The 27,493-nt window shown below is 36.8% G+C and overlaps 1 protein-coding gene across 1 annotated transcript; it reads left to right on the forward strand.

Moving 5' to 3' along the window:
- Positions 1 to 9,024: 9,024 nt before the first annotated feature.
- Positions 9,025 to 10,677, forward strand: LOC306864771 (neurogenic differentiation factor 6-A; the record flags this gene model as incomplete). Its single annotated transcript, XM_079408989.1, has 2 exons — positions 9,025 to 9,223; positions 9,688 to 10,677. The coding sequence occupies exon 2, from the start codon at positions 9,694 to 9,696 to the stop codon at positions 10,675 to 10,677; it is 984 nt and encodes a 327-aa protein (XP_079265115.1). The 5' UTR covers positions 9,025 to 9,223; positions 9,688 to 9,693.
- Positions 10,678 to 27,493: the final 16,816 nt, after the last annotated feature.

Genomic DNA, 27,493 nt, shown 5'->3' on the forward strand with positions numbered 1-27,493 from the left:
GAAAGAGGAATTGAGCTCTGTCTGCGTGCAGAAACATGATATTTGTTGCCTAACCTGTTAGAAGGAAGTTTTGTGCCATTTCACAATAACGCCATTAAACCTAGCCTAAATCACGAGTGAGACAATACGTTTTTAAACAATACAAGCTATATACAAAAAAAATTTTATAGCCTAATACATATATATATATATATATATATATATATATATATATATTATACATATTCTAGAGAAAATTTAAATATTGTAGCCTACGTTGTTTACTGTTCTTTGCATGTTGTGTGCATATAAAAATATTTAGACACTTTAGTCACATTCAAAATGTATTATCATTATTGTTATGATGACTATATATTTAGCGTTGTCTTTCAAACTTCAAACGTAGACTACTGTGATGTGTGTTAAACCAAGTTGATTTGACTGCAGTTCTGTTTTTGAATCACTAGATGTCACTAAAGGTGTAACTGAAATACATTGAAAACTACATAAACTGATGCCTCCATCCTCAATAATGAATGCCACCACGCATAATTAAGCTATAAAAATGTGCGGCAGTTTTTCCCCAGGATAAAAGGTGGAAACTAGATCATTTCTCTGTGTGAATTAATATTCTGTGCACACTAAGGACCAGTAAACTATTCACAAACAACTAGGTAGGTGACTGGCACGGATTGGACTGCATTATGCATGTTTGGCAGAACACAGTTTGTTTGAATGTTTAGTCAAAGCAACCCAATCACTTTTAGATTTTAGAATAGAAATTAGAATTTAGAATTGACTGTTATCAGAATATATTTTGTCATATTTTGCTATTTTTAAATGTGCATTTCTGAAAAGAAATGTTGCACAAGAAGGCTCAGTAGCTTTTAATGCTTGTGTTTTGGTTATTTCTTAGCAGATGTATGAAGTCTTCTCGAGTTTACACAGGTGTTCTAGCAAAGTAACCAGGTGTAGTTAATCACATTAAATATGAACATGATCCAATAACGTTTGACAACCAGAGTTTCACAATATTTTAGGTCTTTATCTATATAGAGAACTATGCACAAACAATAAATGCCACTTTGGTCAATATTTAATATCGAATGCACTGACATTCCTTAATTTTTGCATGTGCCTTAGGTGTAAAAAAATAGTTTTTGGGGTCACCTAATGATCTGAGACATAAGTTCTTAATAGGGCTAATAAAAATGATAAATCTTATACTCTAATTTGTTTTATTTACTGTTTAGGGATCTTATTTGTGCGAGTCCTTGAGTGAATTTCCATGCAGACTTTGCACATTGTGAGAGGGCTTTAAGGGGCAGGCGCTGAGCACATCTGGAGCAGAGGGGTGCGAAGTGTCTCGCTCCAGGGCACAAGAGCAGTTCCCCCCTTCACTTCATCGAGTGATGCTTCCCATGACATCACTTAGAGTCTGTTTCTTAAACTTTCATGAACCTCAGAGCTGAATAAAATGTTGTTATCACAGCGGTACAGCACTGGAAAAGGTTTTAAATGGCTGTATTAGCACTTTATCTCTTTCTCCCACACGAGTGCCCTAGGAACAAAACAGTCAGACATCTTCACCTAGAATATCTCCTGGAGATTTGTGCCTTATGTGAAGGAAACAAAAGCATAGAATAATCAAGTAGTATTCGATGGGTTTTCTTCGTAATGGTACGTTCTCAACGCTACATGAATATTTGAGCAGCCTGCAACTGCTAATTTAATCATTCAACATCTGTTACAATTACTCCGGCTTCCACACCAAGATCTGGCTACAAGATACGAATGTAGAGTGTTATTGTTAGTAGAAAGCTTTAGAACAAAGAATATTGTGGAGTATTGTTCAAAGAGAGTTTATGTTAGCTGTGTCTGGGTCCAAGTCCAGACAGTGTTGTAGCATAAGGAAAATTTCAGATCCTGTCTAATGCTTTAAAACTAATTAAAGTGAGCTTTAGAGACAGCCACACAAATAATTAGTGACTGCAATGCCTATTTCTCATTAGACATCTAATGTATTTAAATAATTTGTAAATATTTCTCACTAGAATTGTCGTACGATTTTAAAAAATATATTTTAATTCATTTGTATGTCATTTTTTGAATTTTATAAATACATTTGAAGCAAATTCATTATTATTCAATATTAGTGTTTTTAATAAAATAAATATTTTATTGAAATTAATTTGTAAGTGAACATTTGTTTTTGTAAATAAAGAATAAATATAATATAAATGAATAAAATGTAATAATATTGTCTGAAGGAATACAAATGCACTGCTAATTAAATAAAATTAATATTAAAATAATATTTAAATAACATCAATATTTTATTTAAATTCATTTGTAAGTAAACATCTGTTTTTGTAAAAATGCCATTTAAATCAAATTAATTTTAAAATATTACAATTTTAGTGTTATTTAAATATATATATATATATATATATATATATATATATATATATATATATATATATATATATATATATATATATATATATATATATACATATATATATATATATATATATATTATTTGCATTAATTTGTAAATAAGAATGTTTTTATGCATAAATAAATATTAAATTAAAATGTAATAAAATTGTGTTTGAAGGAGCCAATAAAAGTAGGAAATTAATAATTATTTGTTTTCAGTCATTTTTTAGCCAGTTTTTTAGCCAAACAAAATCGAAACGGATGAAGGCATCTTAGTAGCCTAGATGAGCTGTTATGTAAACCTACCTTTGTACACTGTCTATGAAGGCAGCTTTTAGAAGAGATCATTGTTCTGACTTCAATCTTGAGAGGGAATTTTGAATATTCTTGGATGAAAATGTCATATTAACAATTAGTTACAGATTTTATATGTGTAAACTCCGTCCGTCTCGTGTGGGTTTAAGTCCCACTGTCTCAGGTCTTGGCAGCAAGGCGATAGTGCTTTTGACTGTGACTTTGTGTGTTTGTGCTCGTTTTGGATGGAGCTCATTACAGGCTGTCTGTGGGTGGGTTGCGCAGACCCTCACTAGGCTGTCGGTTGGTCACAGGGTCCAGACCATGACTAATCCAAACCCCACCAGGCTGACCAGATGGGGCCTTCAGATTTCCTGAAAATAAGAGCAGGCCATCATATCAGAGGAGGCAAGAAAAAACGCAGAACGACGACAATGGCATTGTTACGTAATCGTTATATCAGCGTTTATGGAAAATGTAGATATTACAAACTGAAGATAAACATATCATCACATTATTGTCAGATCCCTCTCGGTGCACGGTGAGGACTAATCAAACGGGGCTCGGGACTAATTAACTAATGATCACAGGAACGAGGAAGGTCAAATAGTGACACGAGAGGAGGGGAAAACAAGACACAGGACTGACAATTATAGCAAGGCCCCAATGTAAGCAAACAAACCTACCAGATATCTTCATCTGGTGGCTCGCTTCAGAGAGCGAGTGTGTTTGAATGAGAGCGAGCGTCCAGGTTGCCAGATTCTGTTTTCCAGAACATTCACAGGAGCCTCAGAGGGTCGGAGAGTGGAGATTAAATTAAGGCCTAAGTGGGGACAGCTGCCTGCTGAAACCAAGGACATTTAGGCCCGTTCCTGAGGGTGAACCGTCCAGCAGGCTGTCCAAAACGGCTCCAGCGTGAGGATCCTTGTGCTGGTAGCGACTGGGGTTACATCAAAATAAAAATGAGTACAGCCAGATGGGTTTTGGCACTAGAGGAACAATATCCAAGTTGCGGTAAATGGAACATTTCTGTATAAAATTGTGTGTGCTTGTGTGGAATCACACCTCTAAGTGTTTGTATGTGTCTTCGCAGATACCCATGCATGTTTTAATGAGCGCGCAGTCTGTTTCTGATTTGTAGAGTAAAAGAAGTATAGCATTTCAAATCTTTTCTAGAAAAACAACTGTTTTTAGTCGTTTCTGTCATCTTTTCTTACTGCCATGGATCATTAACATCTCGAATACACTGTTAGACTCGTATTAGCTGCTAAAGACTCAAAAAATAATGTACATGAGCGCTTTCAGAAGTGAATTTCAACTTCTGAGATGCTTTTTCTCCGAGTAGAAGTGAAGGATAAGCCACAATAAAAGACAAAACAGGCCGATTTCCAAAACAATATTTGTTGTAGTGCCTCTCATTGCGTCAGGGCAGATGATCAGACAAGCCCGGAGAGGCCGCTGATGGCAAATGATGAAATGACATGCAAAAAAGCAGCTGGGGCACACTAATGCATAACATTTCCATAACATTCCAGCAACGTTTGTGTAAGAACAACTATTAGAGAGCAGATCAAGTCTAGTAAACATCAAGGCTGTGCCCTGCATTTTTGTTTGAAGATGCTTCAAGCTAATTTTGAACAACTAATGCTTATTTCTCAGGAAAAATGTACATTAATAAATACATTTACTCTTTTCAGATGCTATTTTTATTGAATACATCACAAAATGGATCTTTTATTTTATTTAGATCCGGACAAAAACACATTCTGGTCTCATGAGGAGCCAAATATGGCCCTAACATCGCCACATTCAGGGTTGCTTCGTGAGCAGATGCCAGACGGTTTAGGAAGAAGTCCAGCATGAGTCATGCCAGAAGAACCTAATCTGGACTGGGCAACAAGCGCAAGGGACTGCAGGAGACTGTAAAGGACAGCACCAGTCCAATGTGTGCCTCCACAGGGCCAAAAGAGAGGGTACGACCCATTTAACCCATGCCAAAGATTTCACTCGTGCCAGATATACCACATCCACCTTCCTACCAGATCAGATTTGCGCAATCGTTTTGCCACAGAGTCACAGACACACACAGCGTTCGGAGAACGTTCACCCTGATGGACATACTTGGCATGACTCCGACATAAATCACAGTCACATCAACATTTCTGGCATGATGCATCCTAACACACTCACACACACACACTTCCCCCATCCGCTCCCACTAGTCCCTGGACTATAGCATTGGCTAGGTACAAGAGTGAAATTAAAATCACTTAACAGTGTGGATCAGCGGCACTGAGCAGATCATTTCTTCATGCAAATCACAGGGGGAAATCAAGTCTTTGTTTTCAAGCATGGCACAAGTTCATATTTTACATCAAAGGCATATTTTGTTTTGGCTTGTATGCGGTTGCATGTAACAGTAATTCTAATGAGAAAAGGGAAATGAGAACTTTGAAACTACTGATGCACTTGAAGTTCAATGAAGAAATCTATTTAGATATGTATAATTAACTGTTTTATTACATTTATAATATTAGGTTACAACAACTAAAGCTGTGTAGCCTAATTTATGGCCCCTTTACACAATGTCACAATGTGCATACTATCCATCCTAAATTCTATGTGATAGTAGTAATTTTCAATACTATTTATGGCAGATAAGGTGGATAGTATGCACATTGGGACGCAGGACATGTTATCACCTATAAGCAATAGTAGCCGGGACTTCTTTTCTTTACTTACGGACATGACGAGTGACGGAAGCACTGTATCCGTCCCGACAGCTCTAAAATTTAAATCATTACCACAGCAAGTCGAGGTAAGGTAAAACACGTTTTGGAAGACAGATTTCTAATGTACTCCTTAATAAACCATTACACATTAGCGTTAACTAAATAAAAATAATTACATAGCACTTTAACCATTACATGACAATAATAAAATACATAAATATGTTCATTATATTTTGTAAATACGTTTATAAAAATGTATAGTTGTACGCTGTTGCAATTGTTTTTATAACATATTTCCAGTTGTTTTAGATGGGCCTACAGAAATCATTCTATAAATATTTTTGTACAATTCACAAAAAGGTGCCATTTTAAGCAACAGTTCCTTCTGCATGCAGCCGTCCTTCTCCTCTGAGAAATTGATGTTATTCATTTTTAAAATCTGAATTATGAATTATGCATATGCCATACTGTCAAACCATTAACACTGTGGCTGCCGTACACACGGGTATCTTTGTGTGTCAACCCTGTTTGATTATATTTAAAATATTTTAGCATATTTCATTACATTTTTAAATGAAAATGGCATATATTTTTTATTTTAAATGAATTTTTATTGATGGCAATATTTTGTTTTTTCTTTGTCATCAAATCTTTGTACTCAAGATTAGCTTCAAGACCCATCATCAACAGACGTCTAGAACTCTCAAAAGACCATCTTTAGCAGAGCTACTGATCTTACTACTTGAGTGTGTGTGTGTGTGTGTGTGTGTGTGTGTGTGTGCATGCCAATTGACGTGTGAACATTCATGCCTTCTTTTGCTGCCTGTTCCTGGCATCACACTGTCCTTAAAAGCTGATAATGTGATAATGAAATCACTGGCAGACAGCTCTTGTCAGCCGAATGTTCCACATGAGAAGGGGCCAGTCCTCCACTGTGAGTCTGCAGGGTATAAAGCAGGGTCTGTCAGGGGAGCAAGAGTCTGTCAGGAGAGCATGTGTCTGGCCCAGCCATTGCTTTTGTGTTGTCGTTTTTTTATGGTTTTTGCTCTTTTATAATGTTACAGGTCCTTTCGCCCTGTCCTTCTTCGAGTGTGTGTGCTAAATTTTTTATGTGGGATGGGCCTGCCCCCTTTCCTTTCTGCAGCACAATGATTTATTGCCCAAAAAGACCAGAGAACTAATTAACAGAGTAATTAATTAATATGGATTTGCATATTTGCATTTGCAATTAGTGCAGTCAAGTGATTAGTCTGAAATGGGGAAGTTTGACTCATCAGATGTTGGTGTGTGTGCTGAACCGGAAAGCTCGTCACCAGCTGAGGCATTTTTGGAGGGGGACAGAAGGGGACTGTGTGTGTGTGTTTCTAAACACAAACATCCAAGGGTACCCGCCAATCATGCGTGACTGAGCCATCGCTGTCAGCAAACTGCATTTGTATGCTGTGTTCATTATGTTTTTGTTGAGCTGATAAGTGCAGATCAACCTGGCCGTCCCAATGAAGAATACAGCAGACATTTTTACCAAGATCACTCATGACTAACCGTGTCTGATAGGTGACTTGCTGCTAACAGGACCACTAAAATCTGTCAACATCAGGTTAAAGAGCCAATTAATCTTAAACAGGGACAGAAAGGTGTTGTGTGTCATTTATGTGGCGTTAAGCTTTTGTGGCATTCTTCTGAGAGGGATAAATGCACTTGGGGGCATTTAAAGAGCTTCTGATTTGAATTATAAATGTGTGTGCATGTGAGAGAGAGCTAGTAGGCCAGGCACAGGTTCAATAGCAGCAGGAGCTTTCACTGATAATGGAATGCATGAGTGTCAGGTCTTCATGTGGGAGGAGCCAAAGCGCTGGACAATTACTGCTACAAGAAACAGCCACATGCCAGAGATGGCCAATCCTTTGCTTTTTGTGCTTTTGGGCATGGGTGAATCTCACAATAAACCGGTCACAAATATGTTCAGTATGACCCTAAAATTAAAATATAAAAAAATAAATTGTATCTTGAATGAAGGAAAAGCTTACATATTTGACATTATTTGACAATTAAGCACATTTTGATGACAATCAAGGTTCTCATTAATATAATGCAAAAAAAATAAAAATCTTATTGCTAAAACATTTATAGAAAATTCTAATATATAGTTTAAAATTTGGGGTCAGTAAGAGTTTTTGTTTTGTTTAAATAGTTTTTTTTTACTTGAATACTTTTATTCAGCAAAGATGCATTATTGCTGACAATATATATGTATATATATATATATATATATATATATATATATATATATAAATACACACACACAGTGTGTGTGTGTGTTTGTGTGTGTGTGTGTGTGTGTGTGTGTGTGCGCGCATGCGTGTGTGCCGTACCTATGAGTACTTATATATAGAGAGAGAGGGAGAGAGAGAGAGAGATTTAACACTCTTAGTCAGCAAAGGTGCACTGAACTGTTTAACAGTCACAATAAAGACATTTATAAGATAACAATCATTTCAATTAAATGTTTTTCTTTTGATCTTTCCTGAAAAACTCCTTAAATCCTGAATAAAATGTGTCACTGTGTCAATATTAAGCAGCACAACTGTTTTCAACATTGATAATAATATCATCACATAAAATTACAATTCAAAATATACTAAAATAGAAAACAATTTTAAATTGTGGTAATATTTAAATTTATTTTCTTTAAAATAAATAAATCCTTTTTAGTATTTGGTTTAACAATCTCCAAACATTTGATATATTCAATTATATATATAATCCAATTATATAATCCAAAAAAATAACAATAAAATAAAGCTCTTAAAATAGGTAGTATTTTCTTCATGCACAGTATAACTTGAAATGTGACCTGGACATGTTTTCGTTAGATTCACTCACATACTACAGAGGGGTGTGAGTGCGGATGACTGTGTGTGAGGAAGGTGGGGAGGGATGGTGTGAGTGTGTGCATGTGTGAGAGAGTGTAAACAAAAACCCAGACTTATTTTCATATGTAGAAGAAAAAAACTGTTTAAAATCTCAGAATCCGTGTTGACTGGGCACATTTATTAAATGTCAGAGAGTCAATTCATCTAAACTTTATCTAAATTTATGTTTTGACTGTCACATAAAAAATGCTTTCATGATGACAGACAGTAGGATCAGTCATTTGGCAAACGCCCTTGAGGAGACTGACCAGGCAAACAAGAGCCATCAATCATCCAGTTCCTGCTGTCATTCACCAGCACTGACCATTTTTTTTTACATTTACACAATATACCTGATATAAATAAGAATCTATTTTGTGTCTATTTAGATTTAGTCTGCTCATGCATGAAAATCAAATCCCAATTTCTTCATTTCTATCAGCAAAGACTAAGAAATGTAATTCCCTGACGTCTCACAGCATTCCTGTTCATCCACGGCATCAGATTCTAATGTTGAATGCTGGTACTCGGTCCTTTATTGAGGCTGCTTTGTGGTTTTGCAGTGGTACGCAGCTCGAGGCACACGCCAGATGATCAGGGGAGGAATACAGGTCCCCCGGGACCCGGTCATGTGACCAACCCATGCCACGTGACGTCAGCGGCAGATGGCATGGGTACCAGCTCTGGCAGTTGGCATCAGTGTCATTTCTCTTAGCGCGAGACAAGGAGAACAGTGGGGAGGTGAGAAAAACGCACGAGCTGTTCACCTGCTAAAACACCACGCGGAAAAAAAAGTTGAAAATAGGAAATATGAAAATTGTCATCTGACACCATCATAATCCAGGTAAACTGGATCGTTCGAGGGTAAGGATCGACATCTGTGCTGCATGACTGTGTCTGATTTTAAAGCCTTATGTTTTGTAAATGCACGAATGTGATGCAATTTCACACATGAAAACAAGTTTACTGATTCATTTCTGTTGCAATGTCAGTTGCAGCTACATTTTTGTGATTTGATTAGAGAATCAATATCTTCTGGAATTCTGTCTGTAATTGTTACGTTAATACACCATTGCATACGCTCAGAAAAAAGGTACAAATGCTGTCACCATGCTGGTATCTTTTCAAAAGGTACACCTTTGTATCATGTTTACCCCTAACGGGTGCATATTAGTACCTTTTAAGGTACATTTTAGTGAAAGGGTACCGCCCCAGTGACAGCTTTTGTACCTGTGAGAGTGTATTTATTGAGCACCATGTATAGGTTGTTTTTAAATCGCTGCTGATTGATTCAGAAGATCTATTATCTTCTCATCATCCCCAGTTAGAGCACAATGCTGACTCTTCCGTTTGAGGATCCTGTCATAATGGAGACACAATTCGGGGCAAACTTTCCACGGGACTGCGTGGGTGAAATGAAGGTCACCAAACAAGAGCCATTTAAAAAGGAGGAGATGCTCTCCCACACGATTGAGGACGAGGATTCGGAGAAGGATGAGGACGAACGGGAGGACGAACAGGATGAGAACGGTCTACCTCGGAGGAGAGGGCCTCGGAAAAAGAAAATGACCAAAGCCAGGGTGGACCGGGTCAAGATGAGGCGCATGGAGGCCAACACCAGGGAGAGGAACCGAATGCACGGTCTGAACAACGCCCTGGACAGCCTGCGCAAGGTGGTGCCCTGCTACTCCAAAACCCAGAAACTGTCGAAAATCGAAACCCTGCGGCTGGCCAAGAACTACATCTGGGCACTTTCTGAGATCCTGAGCACTGGGAAGAGGCCTGACCTCTTGACCTTCGTTCAGACCCTGTGCAAAGGGCTCTCGCAGCCCACCACCAACTTAGTGGCCGGATGCCTGCAGCTCAACGCCAGGAACTTCATCACGGATCAGATCAACAGCGAGGCGTCTTTCTCCGGCAGGTCGCCGTACGAATCCGTGTACACGACCTACCACAGTCCGGGTGTGGTGACGCCCTCTGGACCCTCGGTAGATGCGGTCAAACCCTTCAGGCCGTTCAACTACTGCAGCTCCTATGAGTCTTTCTACGAAAGCGTCTCGCCGGAATGCGGAAGCCCTCAGTTCGACGGCCCCTTAAGCCCGCCTATTAACTTTAACGGGATCTTTTCCCTCAAGCACGAAGAGCCGGTCGAATACGGCAAGAGCTGCCACTACGGAACGCGCTATTGCGCCGTGCCGCCGCGCTCCTCCATCAGCCAGACCGCGAGAGGCTCCTCGGATCTCCACTTCCCATATGACATTCACCTCCGCGGCCAGTTTTACCCGGTGCAAGACGAATTAAACACTTTTCATAATTAATGAGAGAAAGTCAAACGTGAGTGAAAAGGACTGAAAAATGCAGGACATTTAATCGCACATGTATTATTTATAAAGTCCATCTCTGTTTTTGGTTTTAAGCCATTGGATGTGTTATTATTTATCCTTTTTAATTAAATGGAAAACGTGCTTAGTGTTCCTAATTATGATTTTAAAATTATTAGACAAAATATGTGGTCTGATGGAAAAACAATCCACAAACAAAAACAATGTGTTTTACGCAGAGTTTCTCGTTTCTTTTTAATTTGATGGCCTGTGTGAGTATTTATAGATCTAAAATCTGTCAGTATAAGGACTCTTGCTCCAAAAGGCATATTTTAATTATAAGGTCATTTGAATATTAGCGATGAAAATTCAGTAAAATAGGAGAGCAATAATTGCTAAGGGTGCTATGCAATACACACGTCTATAATTCTCGATCTGGCCATTTATTATCCACTTAATTTGTCTAAACAATGTTCGCACAAAGTTTAAAATATTGGTGTTATAAAGAATTAATTGCTCATCATTTTGTAAAGCATAAATGCGTTTATTCGTTTAAGAGACGTAACATAAAAACGTAAGAACATGAATTGTATTTATTTCCTTTGAATCAAAATTTCCTCATCATTTACGAAAGTTTCGTGATGTATTACACAGTGCACTATTTAAATGTTGGTTAAAATTGATTCAAAAATTGCCTATTATTATTATTATTATTATTATTATTATTATTATACAATAGTAATAATATGTTAAAGACCACCACGAAGAGGCAATTATGGAATCGATTTGTTTTCCTATAGAAGATGATATATTTAAATGGATGTAATTCTGAAAAAAACGAAAAAATGACGGTATATTATTCATTTGTTTCATTGATTTCAAGTTGTGCAATTTAACTTTATAAATGTGGAAAATCGAGTTTTAAGCACCCTCTTAATTTTCAAATATTTCAAATATCTCACATTTGTCTATGCGCATCATATTTAAAAGTATGATAAAGGAATATCACAACACGATGATGTAATTATGCAACAGATTGTTTGACAATTCCGTATTTTCTCAAATGTAAAGTCGTCGATATATTGTGACACTGCGTACAATCTCGGAACAATCACTGTAAGCAAATGCATTTGAAGCATGTAAATCTCTAATGGAAAGGTCTGTGTGCTGTTTAGTGAACTCATGTCACGGGAAAACCTGCCTTAATATATTTGTCACGCATCATTTATGCAATGTCATGGACGTCTGCAGTGGTGGATTCGTGCATTCTGATTTTTATCACCAAACGGTATTTTGTGTGTGTGTGTGTGTGTGTGTGTGCAAAAAATTACTGAATGCACTGAAACTGGTCTTTGTACACTGTCGAGCTGTTTTGTACAGTAAAATAAAGTTGAATTGAATACAGTTCTGTGTTGAAAACACTGTTCGGAATACATGGCACTCTCCAAAATCAAATTAAAAAAAAAAAAAAAAATATATATATATATATATATATATATATATATATATATATATATATATATATATATATATATATATATATATGTGCGTGTGTGCCGCTAGAAAAAACGAAAACAACATTTAATGCAATGACGCATTTGGATAATTGCAAAAAGGCTATTGAACGCTTTAATATATAGATCAATAAATTTAAAGTCTAAAAACATATAGGCCTATCTGCTACAATCACTATTACAGAGATCATAACTGTCTACAGAAAAGCAGAGAGATCATCTGGTTATCAAAAGAGGACAAAGGAATTTAATTCATGAAGTCGCCAAAATCGGCAAATCCATCTCGTGCATTACTTTACAGGCTCATGCGACGCGTTGGTCAAGGTTAATTGTAAAATGAGACGTTCTTGAGATGTTATTCAGGACTGGGTTTAGGGGAGTAAAGGTTGTCTGGCTTGGAGTCTCTCCTGTCTCCGAGCTGGACGCGGGCCAAACAGCGACAGACTGCGGCATCAGGAGCCCAAAAACAGCTATTCCCCCGCGAATGTGCATTGTCATCCCCGATAAACCAGAGTGACAGCATTCATAATACGTAGGTTACAAAGAAATGGGTTTAAAAGCCATAAAACGAATAGTTTACGATAGATAGATATATATTTTTTAATAATTCAGGGTGCAGTCTTGTAGTTCAAACTGTGGTTATGAGTTTGGAGTGTGAATTGTTTAGGATAAAATGCACAAAATAGTCTGACAGTTTTGACAAAACAGCTTCATAAGATCTCACAAGACTTCTCTTTTCTCGTAGTATACTCTTAAAAATAAAGGTGCTTTAAAAGGTTCTTCAAGCGATGCCACAGAAGAACCATTTTTGGTTCCACAAAGAACTATTCACTCAAAGGTTCTTTAAAGAACCATCTATTTCTTACCTTCTTATAATCTGAAGAACCTTCTTTCACCACAAAGAACCTTTTGTGAATCAGAAAGGTTCTTCAGATGTTAAAGGTTCTTTATGGAACCATTTAGACAAAAAGGTTCTTCTATGGCATCTTCTGTGGAGTGTAGGCCTAATTGATTCCTTTTCACGCTTTCAAAGAAAAAAATAGACCAGTAATCTCCGTTAATATCCAATTAATCATCACGTTGTCCTAAAACACCTAATGCTGTTGACAGGTGCAAAAAATCAACCTGCACAATCACAGATCGTGTGCGATGAGACTCTCGATCTGCTGTGGGGATGTTGAGGTGTCAGAAAAACCCCACAGTGGCGATATTTCACACAACTCAGAGAGAGGCAGAACATATGCTACCCCAGAGACAAAGCTGTCAGGAACGAACAGCTGAAAAATGAGCAGCAACACTTCTCTATGCTTCTGGAAAGTTCTCACCACACGCTTTCTGTCGACGTTTTAGAGCGTTATTTACTTTTAGGTAAAAACGTAACTAATCTGTTTACTGACAGAGAAGATGCAGGCCTTATTTTAGCCAGTCCCTGTATCCAGTAAGCCTATTTAAATTCGTTTAGCCTACATATTTCATTCCTAGAACTCTAACAATATAAAATGTCAAATATAAAATACACTTTAGAGTAGACTAGCCTGTAGAATTTTAATATTAAAATAATTATGAAACACAAACCAATTTGTGAAACACCTGTTCTGGCCAACATATAGGCTACTGTTAATATAGATTTACAACAAATATGACATGAACATGAATTATATTAAAATACGATTATATGATTAGGTTAGGCTATGAAAAAGGTAAAAAAGACGATTTTTAACTAAACAAAAATGCTATGCAAATGTGCATTACTAGTGACAAGGCCCATAATATAAAATAGCCTATATTTTTCAAATATCATCACTCAACTCAGCTTTATCAACTCACTCATATATTAAGGCATAGTGACCTTAGTCAAGGACTTGTTAAACAAACCCGAATAAATTGTTTTCAGAGGTCAGAGGTCATGCCAACCTGCCATTATGACCTCGTTATATACTCTCTGAGTAGGTACTTATTTTGAATAAGTACTTACTTTGTGCTGTTTTATAAATACACTCTTAGAAATAATGGTTCTTTATTGACATTGATGGTTTACATTACACAGAAGTTTCTTTATTATTAAAAAGTTCTTCACATTAAAGAAAAAAAAAATAATTTTATGAACTCTTCACTAAAAGGTTATTTGGGGAACCAAATGTATTAAATTTTTTTCTGGCATTAGTGTGAGAACCTTCTTTTGGAACTTAAATTGTTCAGACGGTACTGTGAATTTCGACATATTACTCTTTTCATATACTGTTTTTCACCTACTATATAGAAGGAAAGTATGCATACTTGGGTGCTGCCTGGATGTTGTTAGCATTGTTCCATCAGCCCCAGCTGGACAATGCTCCAACTACATCATATGGCAGCAAAAAGCATCTTATATAATATTATGGTATTTGCTTTACCAGTTTTTTTAGGGATCTTAAAGCATGCAGTGGACTTTTCCTCTCAAGTCACAGCTCAGGATACTCATAAACAAGACTGTCCAAACAAAAATGAATTTATTTTTATTTATTTTCTTTATGTACTCACACTCATGTCATTCCAAATTGGTATTTCTTTCTTCTGTTGAACACAAAAACAACATATTTTGAAGAATTTTGGTAACCAAACAGTTTTGGGTTCCATTGACTTCAATAGTATTTTTTATTCATACATTGGAAGTCAATGGAACCCAAAACCTCTTGGTTACCAAAATTATTCAAAATATGTTCTTATATAACTATTTTGGTGCCATCAGCCAGTCAGCTTTGTCACAATGGCTTCAGAGTCACATGGCATGCACATATCAGGTGACTGGTTAAAAAACAACCTTCAGCAAAATTGAGTGCAAAGGTGGCAGATTTCAAATTGTGTATTTCCAGGGCTGCATGCAATTTAAATAAATGGGAATGTGTAACAGATAGCGTTATAGATGTTCCAGAAGTGTATTTATAATACACACCTACAATATACTTCATTAACCATTGAGAAGCTCTCAAATTTAATACACGCTATTAAAAGTGTAGGAATTCGGACGCAGCCCACGTTTCCGAGCTCATGCTAAACATGCATTACAGATGTTGAGATCTCTGCCGGCGTGCTTCAGAGGGAGGTTGTTTGATTATAGTTGTTAATGAAGTAGCTTTCACTCAGTAGCTTTCGGTAACTCACACCTGAGAGCCTCAGAGACAGTTTCTGGAATGAATTGCTTGTTAATAATAACGGTAATTAGGAATGAACAATGTAGAGCTGGTGCAATGTTGATTTATCTGTTCAACGCCTCTCTAACGGGTGGAGAAAGGGTGTTGTCATACGTTAGTCCCTCTCCTGCTCCCTCTCTCAGTCTCGTTCCCAAAAAATCTCCACAAGTCCCGGGTCGCAGATGGTGTGGGACACAGAATTTTCCTAATAATCTTTCTTTCTTTTCTTTTTTCGCGCAAGTGCTGGTGGCTTAGGGATTTCTCATTTTAATTAGAGGGTTTAAGGAGATAAACCCCTTTGAAAACCATGTCCTGCGAGAGGAGGTGCAGGTGATCCTCCCCACAGAAGCAACCACATCGTCAGCCAGCAACTCATTTGCATATTAGATTGGTGTCAGTTTGGCACCCGTCCTGGCTGAGATGAACGCCCCTATTTCTAGACTTGGCACGGTGTGTTCGGATCCTGGCACGGGACACGATTGTGTTTTCAGTATAAGGGTCCCGGGGTACTTGATCTCTCTGTTATTATACGGCCCTTACATTTGACCCACAATCTTAACTTAAACTAATAGAGACTCACAGGTCTGGAATTGGCGTTTTCTCACTCGCTTTGTGCTGGGATTTTTCGGGTACGAATCACTTTTACATTCAGCCTGACCGTCAATGGCTGAAAAGCTATTTGAATTTCATCTAAAGCTGATTTTCAACTAGTTGGCAGAGAGCGTGACATCAAGAGGCCCTAGAGCTCATCAATCTAGTTGGTAGTTAATGTGAATTTCAAAACCTAATATTAAAAATGTATGAACTATTCCCATTTGGACAAATTACATGAAGTTTGTCTGAAGTCGATGTTGGCTAATCACAGGCACATTTAGCAGCCATTAAACCCGAATGTTGGACAGTAAAGTCATTTGTATTCCATGTTAAATCTAGACTAAAGGAAAGTTAATGACTATTTCTGATAAATGTCTTTGCCTGCACCCTCAGCACACATTCCGACACGAAGATCAATTGAAAACCTCATTTTATATGGATCAGAATGCTTTAGTGATTTTTTATTTTTTGAGATACAGGTCTGACAGGTTCATCTCAGCTGCTATTTATTTCATATTTTATTTCATAAACTTGTCCAAAATGTTGTCCTGTGACTTATTTTATTCTGGGAGTTATAAGATCAGTGTGAGCTGTTGGTTTTCAAGGCTGGAAACAGACACTGTTAAAATGTATTACTTTGTAAATCAATTTTGAGACCATTCCAGTCTCAATTCAGTTATTTCAATTCTTGTTTCAAACTAAAAAAACATGAGGAAAATATCCTTTATCAAAAGTAAAAGAGAAAAAACATAAGTAACTGAGAAAAAATGCGTATGTGTGTGTGTGTGTGTGTGTGTATGTGTGACTGTGTGTCTTTGTAAAATGGCACAGACACAGACACAAGGACCAAATGGTCTCTTGGCACCAGATTCAGTGCCATAAATTATCACCGCAGTTAATGGTGAAGACGATTTCATGCAAAAATCTCTCCTTTTTTGTTCCCACAAAGGCGGCAGTGCGGCCCCACTTCTAGATACTTACCAAATTAAACCAAAAAACACACAGGTTTTCAATCTTGCAGTAGAATTTTCTAAAGATTTCATATTAGTTCTAAATTAAATGCTTAAAGGTTTTGGGGTTTTCATTAAAATCAAAATAAGTGGTCCAATCTCATATGCCACAAAGCCTATCTGTTTCCAGTGGACTACATTTCCCAAGATTCCATTGGACATTGCATGGCAAGGTAGGCCAAAGCTTTTATTTGAATGCTCCCAATAGGCTATAGATCCTTAGATTGATGCATAAAAATGTATTTGCACAGTTCCCCGCTGCAAAAGAAGTCATGTTTTACATCAGTTTCTAAATAAGTTGTCCATCTGTACTGAATGTAATGCAACAAAAAATAACGTGGCAAACCCGTCTTTCTGTTGAGTTCAAGCGAAAGGTATGCGAAAAACAAACATAAAACTGACCACTAGTATGGTTCCTCCTGAATAGGCATAAATGAGTCCTATATTGGTCGGTTCTTTCTAGTGAACCAAAAATATGCAGAGCGATCAGTACTGTACCTTGAATAATGAACAAATTATTCATATGGTCCGGGGTCATTTTTTGAAAACAAAAAACAAGTTTTAAAAAACAAGTTACCTGTGTATTTTATTCAAGAGATTCAAGAGTTTTTATTTGTCACATGCACAATTATACAGAGTATAACCAGCAGTGAGATGTAGGTAAGTGTTCTGAAACACTACCATGTGTACAACATTATCAGAGAGAGTATATTTTAATTAATTTAATTAATGTGTGTGTGTGTGTGTGTGTGTGTGTGTGTGTGTGTGTGTGTGTGCGTGCATGTTTATGTGGTTTATGAGGACACAAATTTGTATAATGACATGGGTATGACAGAGGTATTACAATATGAAGGTGGTTTATGAGGACACTGCCTATGTCCCCGTAATTCAAAAGGCTTAAAAAACATACTAAATGGTGTTTTTTTTTTTTATCTAAAAATGCACAAAGTCTCCTGTGAGGGCTAAGTTTAGGTGTAGGGTTGGTGTAGGGCAATCGCACACACAGTTTGTTCAGTATAACAACCATTACGCCTATGGAGAGTCCCCATAAACCACAAAAACCAACATGTGTGTGTGTGTGTGTGTGTGTGTGTGTGTGTGTGTGTGTGTGTGTGTGTGCGTGTGTGTGTGTGTGTGTGTGTGTGTGTGTGTGTGAATAAAGGCTACTGTTCTAATAATCTTCTATAATATGAAAACTACAGATCATATGTACAGTAAAATTTAAGTATCAAAGATATATAAAATTATCTGTGTTATGTCAGTTACAGATATGAAAATATCTTTTAAACTGAATTTTAGATTCATATGTTCTTAGTCACGTAAGATGACAAATATTTCATATTTTGCTTGCTTCAGTCAGCATGACCCATACAAAACACTTTGATCAGCACAAACAAACTAAACGACAGTTTTACTCCAAATAGAGCAATATGATGTATTATCGTCACAATAGAAATGGCATTTTTTTGCAAGCATGAGTGATTCATGACTTCTGCTGCCAAAGCATCATGAATCAAGCGCACATTTCTCTTTGCCTTATTGTGCCATTTCGAGCCAGCGATATGAAAACAGCTTCGCCTCAGCGTAATAAAGTGAAGCATAGCTTTAAGCAAAGGTGCTTTCATTTCTGTTTTAACAAAACATTTTCAGATTCCATCAAAGTGGCAAAAAAGTGTGAGAGGATTATAAAAAAAATATGGTGAGCGATAAACAGGCAGGCAGGTGTTGATGATGCAAATGAATCAGATGACAGATGGTTAGCGACTCCATCACTCACTGTGTGGATAATGGATAGAGGTAATCAAATCCCTCTGTGAATTTGGGACTTTCTTCAGAACTTTCTCCATCTATATCACCATCAAACACTTCCTGAGCTGTGCAGCTCCACTGGAGGGAGGAATCAGCATGGTGTACAGTTCTGAAAGACAATTTTGCCACAAATATTCGTTCCATCATTGCCTTCAGGTGTCAACCTTTTTGACAAGTCACAGACATGATAATGAGGGTAAAGCACCTTAAGCACTCATGTCTGAATATCCCTCAAAAAACATGCAAAACACAATCATAGATATAAATATAAACCTTGAGAGATGCCCTCGAGAGAGATCTATCAGTTCAAACATCTCTGAACAACAAGGTTCAGACACAGTATAAGCAGAAACATCCTAGCCTTTTATAATATACAAAAGCTGAACAAATAGCTGATGTTTGTAGAGAAAATCCCTTGCGTATCTTTTATGATTGTTCATTCAAAATAATCTTTTAGGAGAGTTTTTGCACAAACCTGCAAATGCACAAATGCACAAATGTGCAAATTATCCACATTTACAAAACCCCCCTTTGACTGTCTCATCACATTTCATGAAACTTAATAAAAATGTCACTAACCGCGAAAAGTGACGTGCATTAACACAATACTCATCTCCCTGTTTTTGATCCACTACTCTATAAATCTGATGAATGAATCTTTAGGGATATGCTGCTGTTTGAAACATAGCCCTCTAGAATATGTCAAGCATATGTTACGTTCAGTTGAAACCGTCATAAGATTGGTGATCAGGTTAGGCCTTTGGGTGATTTCTCTGTTTCAGAACAATTCTAATGAACCTCTCAAACATGTCTGTGAATTGCTGTCACTACCTAATTGTTCCATATGCAAAAAAAAAACACACTCTCTTAAATTTAAAATGACAAAAAATAATTAAATAAACCAATAAAACTTATGTTTTCTGCAATCTGAACATTTGTTTGAAGCATTTTCTAGCAATTTTATATAAAAACTGTCATCCACACCCATAAATTCATAAATTGGCATTGTTGTATGCTCAACACATGCACACTTAAAGGAATAGTTTTCCCAAAAAATGAAATTTCTGTCATTATTTAATCACCCTCATGATGCATAAAATACGTGTGCTGTTATTTTTTTATTTGGAATACACATAAAGATGGAGCTCATCATGCTGATCTTTAGAGTTCCAAAAATGACAAAAAAATATTATAAAAGCAACATAAATGTTGGACATATAACATGTACATTAATTATATGCTTCTGCATGCATATAAATATGCTGCCTTTAGACATATTTTGGGGTTTAAAAAATCCATGGAGAAAAATCCTTCCTGTACCTCGATCAGAAGCGCATGACACTAACAGCCATACATGCATTCCCTGGGAATCGAACCCATGACCTTGACAGTGTTAATGCAATGTAATGTAATGGCATTTTGGATAAAAGCATTTGCCAAATGAGTGAATGTAAATAACAGCATACAGGTTTAAAATTACCTGAAGGTGACTGAATTATAGAAAAATACTCCCAAAAAATCACATAGAAAATGCAGCTGATGAATTGCAGTTTTTACTGTTCTATGTAACTTTCAATTAAATACTTCAACTGGAGCCGTGGCATTGTGGCTAGTGTACAGTTGTGGTCAGAATTATTGGAACCCTTGGTAAATATGATCAAAGAAGACTGTGAAAATTAACCTGCTTTGTTAATCCTTTTGATCTTTTATTAAAAAAATTCACAAAAAGCTAACCTTTCATTGGATAATAAGAATTTAAAATGGGGGGAAATATCATTATGAAATGAATGTTTTTCTCTGATACACATTGGTCACAATTAACGACACCTTTTTATTCAATACTTTTTGAAACATCCATTTGTCAGTTTAACAGCTCTAAATCTTCTCCTATAATGCCTGATGAGGTTAGAGAACACCTGACAAGAGATCAGAAACCATTCCTTCATCCAGAATCACTCCAGATCCTTTAGATTCCCAGCTCCATGTTGGTGCTTCTTCTCTTCAGTTCACCTCACTCATTTTCTACAGAGTTCAGGTCAGAGGACTGGAATGGCCAGCAGAAGCTTGGTTTTGTGCTCAGTGACCCATTTTTGTGTTGTTTTTGAGGTTTGTGTTTGGATTATTGTACGGTTGGAAGATCCAAACATGGCCCATTATAAGATTTCTAATAGAATCAGTCACTTATTGATTTTTTATCTGTTGGTATTTGATAGAATCCATGATGCCATGTGTCTAAACAAGATGTCCAGGACCTCCAGCAGAAATATAGGCCCACAACATCACAAATACAGCAGTATATTTCATTGTACACATGGGGTACTTTTTATCCCTGTGTTCACCAAACCCATCTTGAGTGTTTGCTGCTAAAAAGCTCATTTTTTAGTTTCATCTGACCATAGAAGCCAGTCCCATTTGAAGTGCCAGTCCTGTCTGATAACTGAATATGCTGGAGATTGTTTTTGGATGAGTGAGGAGAATTTTTCTTGAAATCCTCCCAAACAACATGTGGTGATGTAGGGGCTGTTGACAATTTTTTTTTAAGGTTTTCTGACCCCGAGACTCAACTATTTTCTGCAATTCTCCAGCTGTGATCCTTGAAGAGTCTTTAGCCACTCAAACGCTCCTTCTCACCGTGCATTAGGACGATATAGACACACGTCCTCTTCCAGGCAGTTTCATTACATTTTCTGTTGATTGGAAATTCTTAATTATTGCCCTGATGGTGAAAATGGGGATTTTCACTGCTCTAGCTCTTTTCTTAAAGCCACTTCACTAATTTGTGAAGCTCAATTATCTTTTGCTGCACATCAGAAATATATTCTTTGTTTTTTCTCATTGTGATGGATGATTAAGGGAATTTGGGCTTTGTTTTCCCTCCTATTTATATTTCTGTGAAACAGGAAGCCATGGCTGGATAATTTCATGTTCATAATCACCCTAGAGTGCTCAAAATTGTGAATATGAATGGGAGTATACTTCAGAGATATTTTACTCTTAAGAATTTCTAGGGGTGCCAATAATTGTGTCCAACGTGTGTTTGAGAAAAACATTTATTTCATAATGATACCCCCCCCCCCCCCATTTTAAGTTCTTATTATCCAATAAAAGGTTAGCTTTTTGTGAATTTTTTTAATAAAAGATCAAAAGGATTAACAAAGCAGGTTAATTTTCACAGTCTTCTTTGATCATATTTACCAAGGGTTCCAATAATTCTGACCACAACTGTATGTGATCTGATACTCATTTTGAATCTGACTTGCAACACTTTCTTTTGCTGAATTTCTGTTCCCCTCCATTTTTCCAATTTGCCATTTTCTTTCCTATATGCATGTCTGGAGTTCAAACAGAAGATACAAGCAAAATTTCCAAAATCATGGGGTTGATGCCTATGGTAATGCATGAACTTATATGCATGTTGTGTGTTGGATAAATGCATCTGCCAAATGCAAGTGTAAATTCATATAGTACTGTGAATAAAAGTGGCAAAAGAAAAATAAATATGCTTGGATAATGCATCAAAATGCAGTAACAATTAATGCACTGATGCTGGCTTGGATAAGCGTGTGTGTTTGAAATTGAAGCTGAACTGAAACACTATGTTGCAAATTTATGTTGGTCAAGGGTTCGATTCCCAGGGAATGCATGAACTGATAAAGTGTAAATCTTGAAGACAATAAAAGTAGCTTTGGATAAAAGCATCCACCAAATGCATAATTTAAAAAGAAAAAAATAAATAAATTGCCAAAATAATAAAAATAAGATGCTTGGATAAAGCAGAATTATGCAACTACAATTAATTCACTGATGCCTACTTGAAAAAACTTTCTTTTGCTGAGTTTCTGTTCCCACCTTTCCCTCCATTTTTTGTTATTTATATCTTATTTGTGTTCCTGTAGCTCAAACAGTAGAGCATGAAGCTAGCAACATCAAGGTCATGGGTTCGAATCCTGAATTCCTGTTCCCTATTTTTCTCTTTATCTTTTCCTGTTTGCAATCCATTTGCCATTTTTTCTTAACTGCATTGTAGCTCAAACAGTAGAGCATGGCACTTGTAGCACCAAGGTCATGGGTTCAAATCCCAGGGAATGCATGAACTGATAATGTGCAGGCTCTATCTTGGATTAAAGCAATGTATATGTAAAGTTATATAATACTGTGAATGAATTGGCAAAAAATAAGATGCCTGAATAAAACAGAATAATGCAACTAATTACAGCACTGATGCCTGCTTGGATGAGGTTGAATCTGACTTGCAACACTTTCTCTTACTGAATTTCTGTTCCCACCTTTCCCTCCATTTTTTAAAATCTCATTTCCTGTAGCTCAAACAGTAGAGCATGACGCTAGCAACTCCAAGGTCATAGGTTAAATTAAGTCACGTTGAAAAAAGCACCTGCCAAATGCATAATTTTAAATGTAAATTCATATAATATTGTGAATAAAAGTGGCAAAAAAGATGATTGAATAATGTCGAAAAATGCAGCTACAATTAAAGCACTGATGCCTGCTTGGATGAGCATGTGTGTTTGAGGTGGGCTGGGTTGCGATGGTATCCTTGGGCCTTGTGCGGCAGTCTGTGCTGTTACACCTTGCTGCCTGTTAAGATTGCCCTGCAGAGACAGCGGGTAGCACAGTCTGCCAGCCCCAGAGAACTGCGAGTCAGGGACGGCTGCCAACACAATGCCCAGGAGAGAGAAGATGGGGCCGAGGGCAGGCGACACACACACACACAGAGCCTTCCTCTGGAGCTCATTACAGCGATACCTCAACACGATAGAGCAAGCGTGGGCTGCGGTTCTGTGAAACCACCCACCAGACGATCCTGTGTGCGTGTGCATTCAGAAATGTGTCACTTCTTTTATTTTTCATTTTCATCTCTAAATAGCAGTAGATGGTAGAATGTAAATGAGATGGTTATTACGGCAACGTTCATCAAGCCGGGCTGGAGAGACTTCAATAGCTTGATGAATATGCATGCAAATTTGTTAATTAAGTTAATTATTCTGCTGAAAATTCATTTGTCTTCCAAGGACTTTTTTGCAATGATTTTAACATGTTTCTCTCATTAGTCATGCTCCATGCTATTTAAAAGCACTTTGGTCCACTTTTTAAAAGTTTGACAGTGTTGGAATGAGAATGGAAGATTAAAATAAGACGATGGAACAGAAAATGTGAGAAAGGAAGGATTTTGTATCCTGCCTTTTGGGAAAAAGTAAATGTCAAAGCAAACCAAAAATCTCAATCATGTTGAATTTTAGACATTTTTCTGTTTATTCATTTGCATGTAATATAAACATAAGGAGCATAGTGAGCCATTCAAAGGGGGTTTTTGGGTTAAAGAATTACACTTGAATTTGACAAAACACACAAGCTTAATTATGATTTTTAATTAAGTTTTTGAAACAGTTGTGGTGAAATAATACATAATAAATACATTCAACAAAATGCATTCATTACATTTGCTTAATGATATTTTAAGTTCTAATAGAATTGCTGTTTGAAATGAGCGCTGCTCATTAGAATAGAGGAAGCGGGAATATGTTGTTACATTAAGACTGTTTGATCAAGACAAATGTTTGTTTAGTCAATTAGGGTATTTACAGTAGCCTGTGTTCTGCCTCTATGGAGGTAATGTCTTCATCAGGGAATTTGCATGAAAATACGAGTGAGTTTTGTTCAGATCTAATTAAATGATACATTTTTTATGCATTCATATGGACTGCAAGACAAAAATGCATAAAGAAAAGGAAAAGGTACTGGTAACGACTGCTGTTTAATTTATGGACATTTTCTTTAACTCTAAAAAACAGCACAATGTAATGCGTAAATCAAAATAAAACAGGTAAACACCTGTGGATAATTAGGTTTTGATTTGACTTTTTGTGTATGTGTGTGTGTGAGGGATTCAGTTTTGGATAATGAAGTTTTTGCCACCCTTTCCAAAGTCCATAAAAAACATAATATAATTCTAAAAAATTAAGTAATCTAAAGAAGTACTTTTCAGAACACCTTCCCCTCCCTACAACAGCAAGCCAAGTGTCACCTTTTCAAGTGCCATTATGTAAAACAATCATGTATGTATGTCCTCAGTCGAAGGCAGGCGGCTAGTATTCAATCCTGTCTGTATGTCTGTCTGCATGTTACGAGCCTGTCTGACTGTCTGTGTGTGTGTGTGTGCGTGTGTGTGTGTGTGTGTGTGTGTGTGTGTGTGTATCTGTCAAGCTGTCTGTCTGTGTGCGACAGGAGGCTGTAAATCACTTGAAATCTCTCAGAAATGCAGCGAGCAGCTAGGCTTCTCTGTAGGGGGTCGTCATCTTCTCTTGTCTCGAAACACGCTTCCATACTGCAACAGACCGGCCAACACATACTGCAGCAACTGGCCAAAAACAAGTAGAGACACATGCACATTCCTCATGTATGGAGCATGTGGAGGATGCACAGATTGTGGAAGCACATGAAAGCTTACAGATACCCGTTGCATAACATGAAAACTTGACATTGATGCACAGATTTTGTGATGTAAGGTCCTTAAATTTGGTTTTTCATGCACTTATATATTTAATAAGCTCTGTTTCAAAATCTTGTGAGGTACTTAATTACTGCCTACTGCTTACAGTAAAGTCCTAAATGTTTAGTTTGTATCTCACACTAAACTACTGTGGGGCTTCAGAAGACTAGGAATATAGGCATATGTACAATATTTTTGTGTTTGACAGACATAGTCACTATGACCTTTGTATGAAAAAGCTGCATCTTCTTTTGTGTTTTCTTTTGTGTTTTGTGTATTTCTTTTCAAAAAACAGAACAGCAAACGAGTTTGGAATGACATGAGGGTGAGTAAATACATTGTTGTTTACAAAATCACCACAATCATGCAAATGTTGGCATGTTGCTAAGCTAACAAAGAAATCTCTAATAGAGTGCTGAAGGGATGTTGTATTTTTGTAGGCCAAACTTACGTAGCATTTTAGCACCATTAGGCAATATCACTTGTGTTTTCTAAAGCTTGTCTTGAAATAGGCAGTTGCTAACAAGCGGCTAAATGGGACAAATAGGAGCTGTCCGGGACATTGAACAGGTAAAATAATGTACTCGCCAGTCTGCTTTCACAGTCTCATTGTAAACTTGCAAACTATTCTAATTTAAACTTTCAGGGAAAAGTAAAAAAAAAAAAAAAAAAGTTTGAAATAGTTGTTGAAAGTTTAATGGTGGTGACATTGAAGTCATGTGACCCAGTAGTTATAATTTATAGCCTGAGCTTATATAGTTGAGTTTTTTACTTCTGATGATTGTACTTAGGCTTCAAAACTGATCATGATGCACAAAATGTGTTTTGTTGGTCGCAGAGCTTATTTTCTACAATATTCTAAAAGCCTATGTATGGAAAATGATGTTAGTTTAATGTTGAGGGAACCTGGTTGATGCTAAGTTCTGGATGGCCTACAAAATATATCCTCACTGCATAAAACACATAGCATATTCAAATATTGGGTGAAATGGTCATTTTTTATTAGATTTGCAGTAATATATTGTTTATAATGATAGTTGACTATGTTATTCTTAATCATTTTTTGTTTCTATACCACCTGTTCTAGGATATATATTTATTATTATAGAGAAACTATATATATATATATATATATATATATATATATGTATATATATATATATATATATATATATATATATATATATATATATATATATATATATATATATATATTCTGTTTAAAATTTAAAGTTTTAGTAATTTTGTCATGTTTTTGTTTTTTAAATTTTTATAGATAGATAGAAAATGCATGTAATTCTGTCTTAAATTTTGGCTGGAATATCTTAGATGGTAATAATTAGTATTCTGCCTACTGTTTCAAACTGCCTTCATGTCGGGACCAAGCCTGTGACGCCTAGAGCTGTCTAGGTAGGAAGCTCGCTAGGTTTTGGAACGTTGCTATTGTTTACTATGAGGCCCAGAGCGTTACTTTCATTACCAGTTCTAACTACCTCCAGTCAAAGCTGTTTAATGCTCTCTGGCTGACTTTACAAAGCTTATCTCCATGAACAAAAAACCTGAGGTGTCCACGATGACCCACAAAACCCTGAGGAACCAGCATACAAATTCCACAAGATGTAATTACGATCAAGTTTGTTGTGTCTCACCAATTAACCCTGTACATATCTGAGCATGTTAAAAAAGTGTAAATGTGAACTTTTGTGCGTGCATATGGTACGCAGCCATTCTCAACGACTCCCTTCTCATCTCTAAAAATGGATCACTCAGAGAAACATATTGTAGCGACGCCAGACCGTCCGTTTCCCTGGCAGATGCCGACACCGTGAGTACGAGCCAATGAAAACACATAGTCCCCTGTTCCCTATTTTAATTGGGATATTTTAGTGCTATTAGGCTCCAAACCTCCTTCCCAAAACATTACAAATGCAGATCCGCACCCCGTCATGGTCACTGAACAAGGTACAATCTAGAAACTCAGGTGTCTCTGAAAGCAAGCGGCGGATGTGTCTGGCAACCTGCTCCGTTGATGAAGGTTGAGCTAAGACTAGAACAGAAGAACTGGATGAATGCCATCATTTTGAGGAGCTGCTGTTTTGAGGTTGAGTGTGTAGAGTGAAAAGAGGGGGGTGTTCGGGCTCTGAGGGACTGACACCATATGTTATGTCAGCATTCATTACACTTTTATAGAGGCCTACAGTGCTTTGC

The sequence above is a fragment of the Barbus barbus genome (assembly GCF_936440315.1).
Source record: "Barbus barbus genome assembly, chromosome: 46".
Classification (NCBI taxonomy): domain Eukaryota; kingdom Metazoa; phylum Chordata; class Actinopteri; order Cypriniformes; family Cyprinidae; genus Barbus; species Barbus barbus.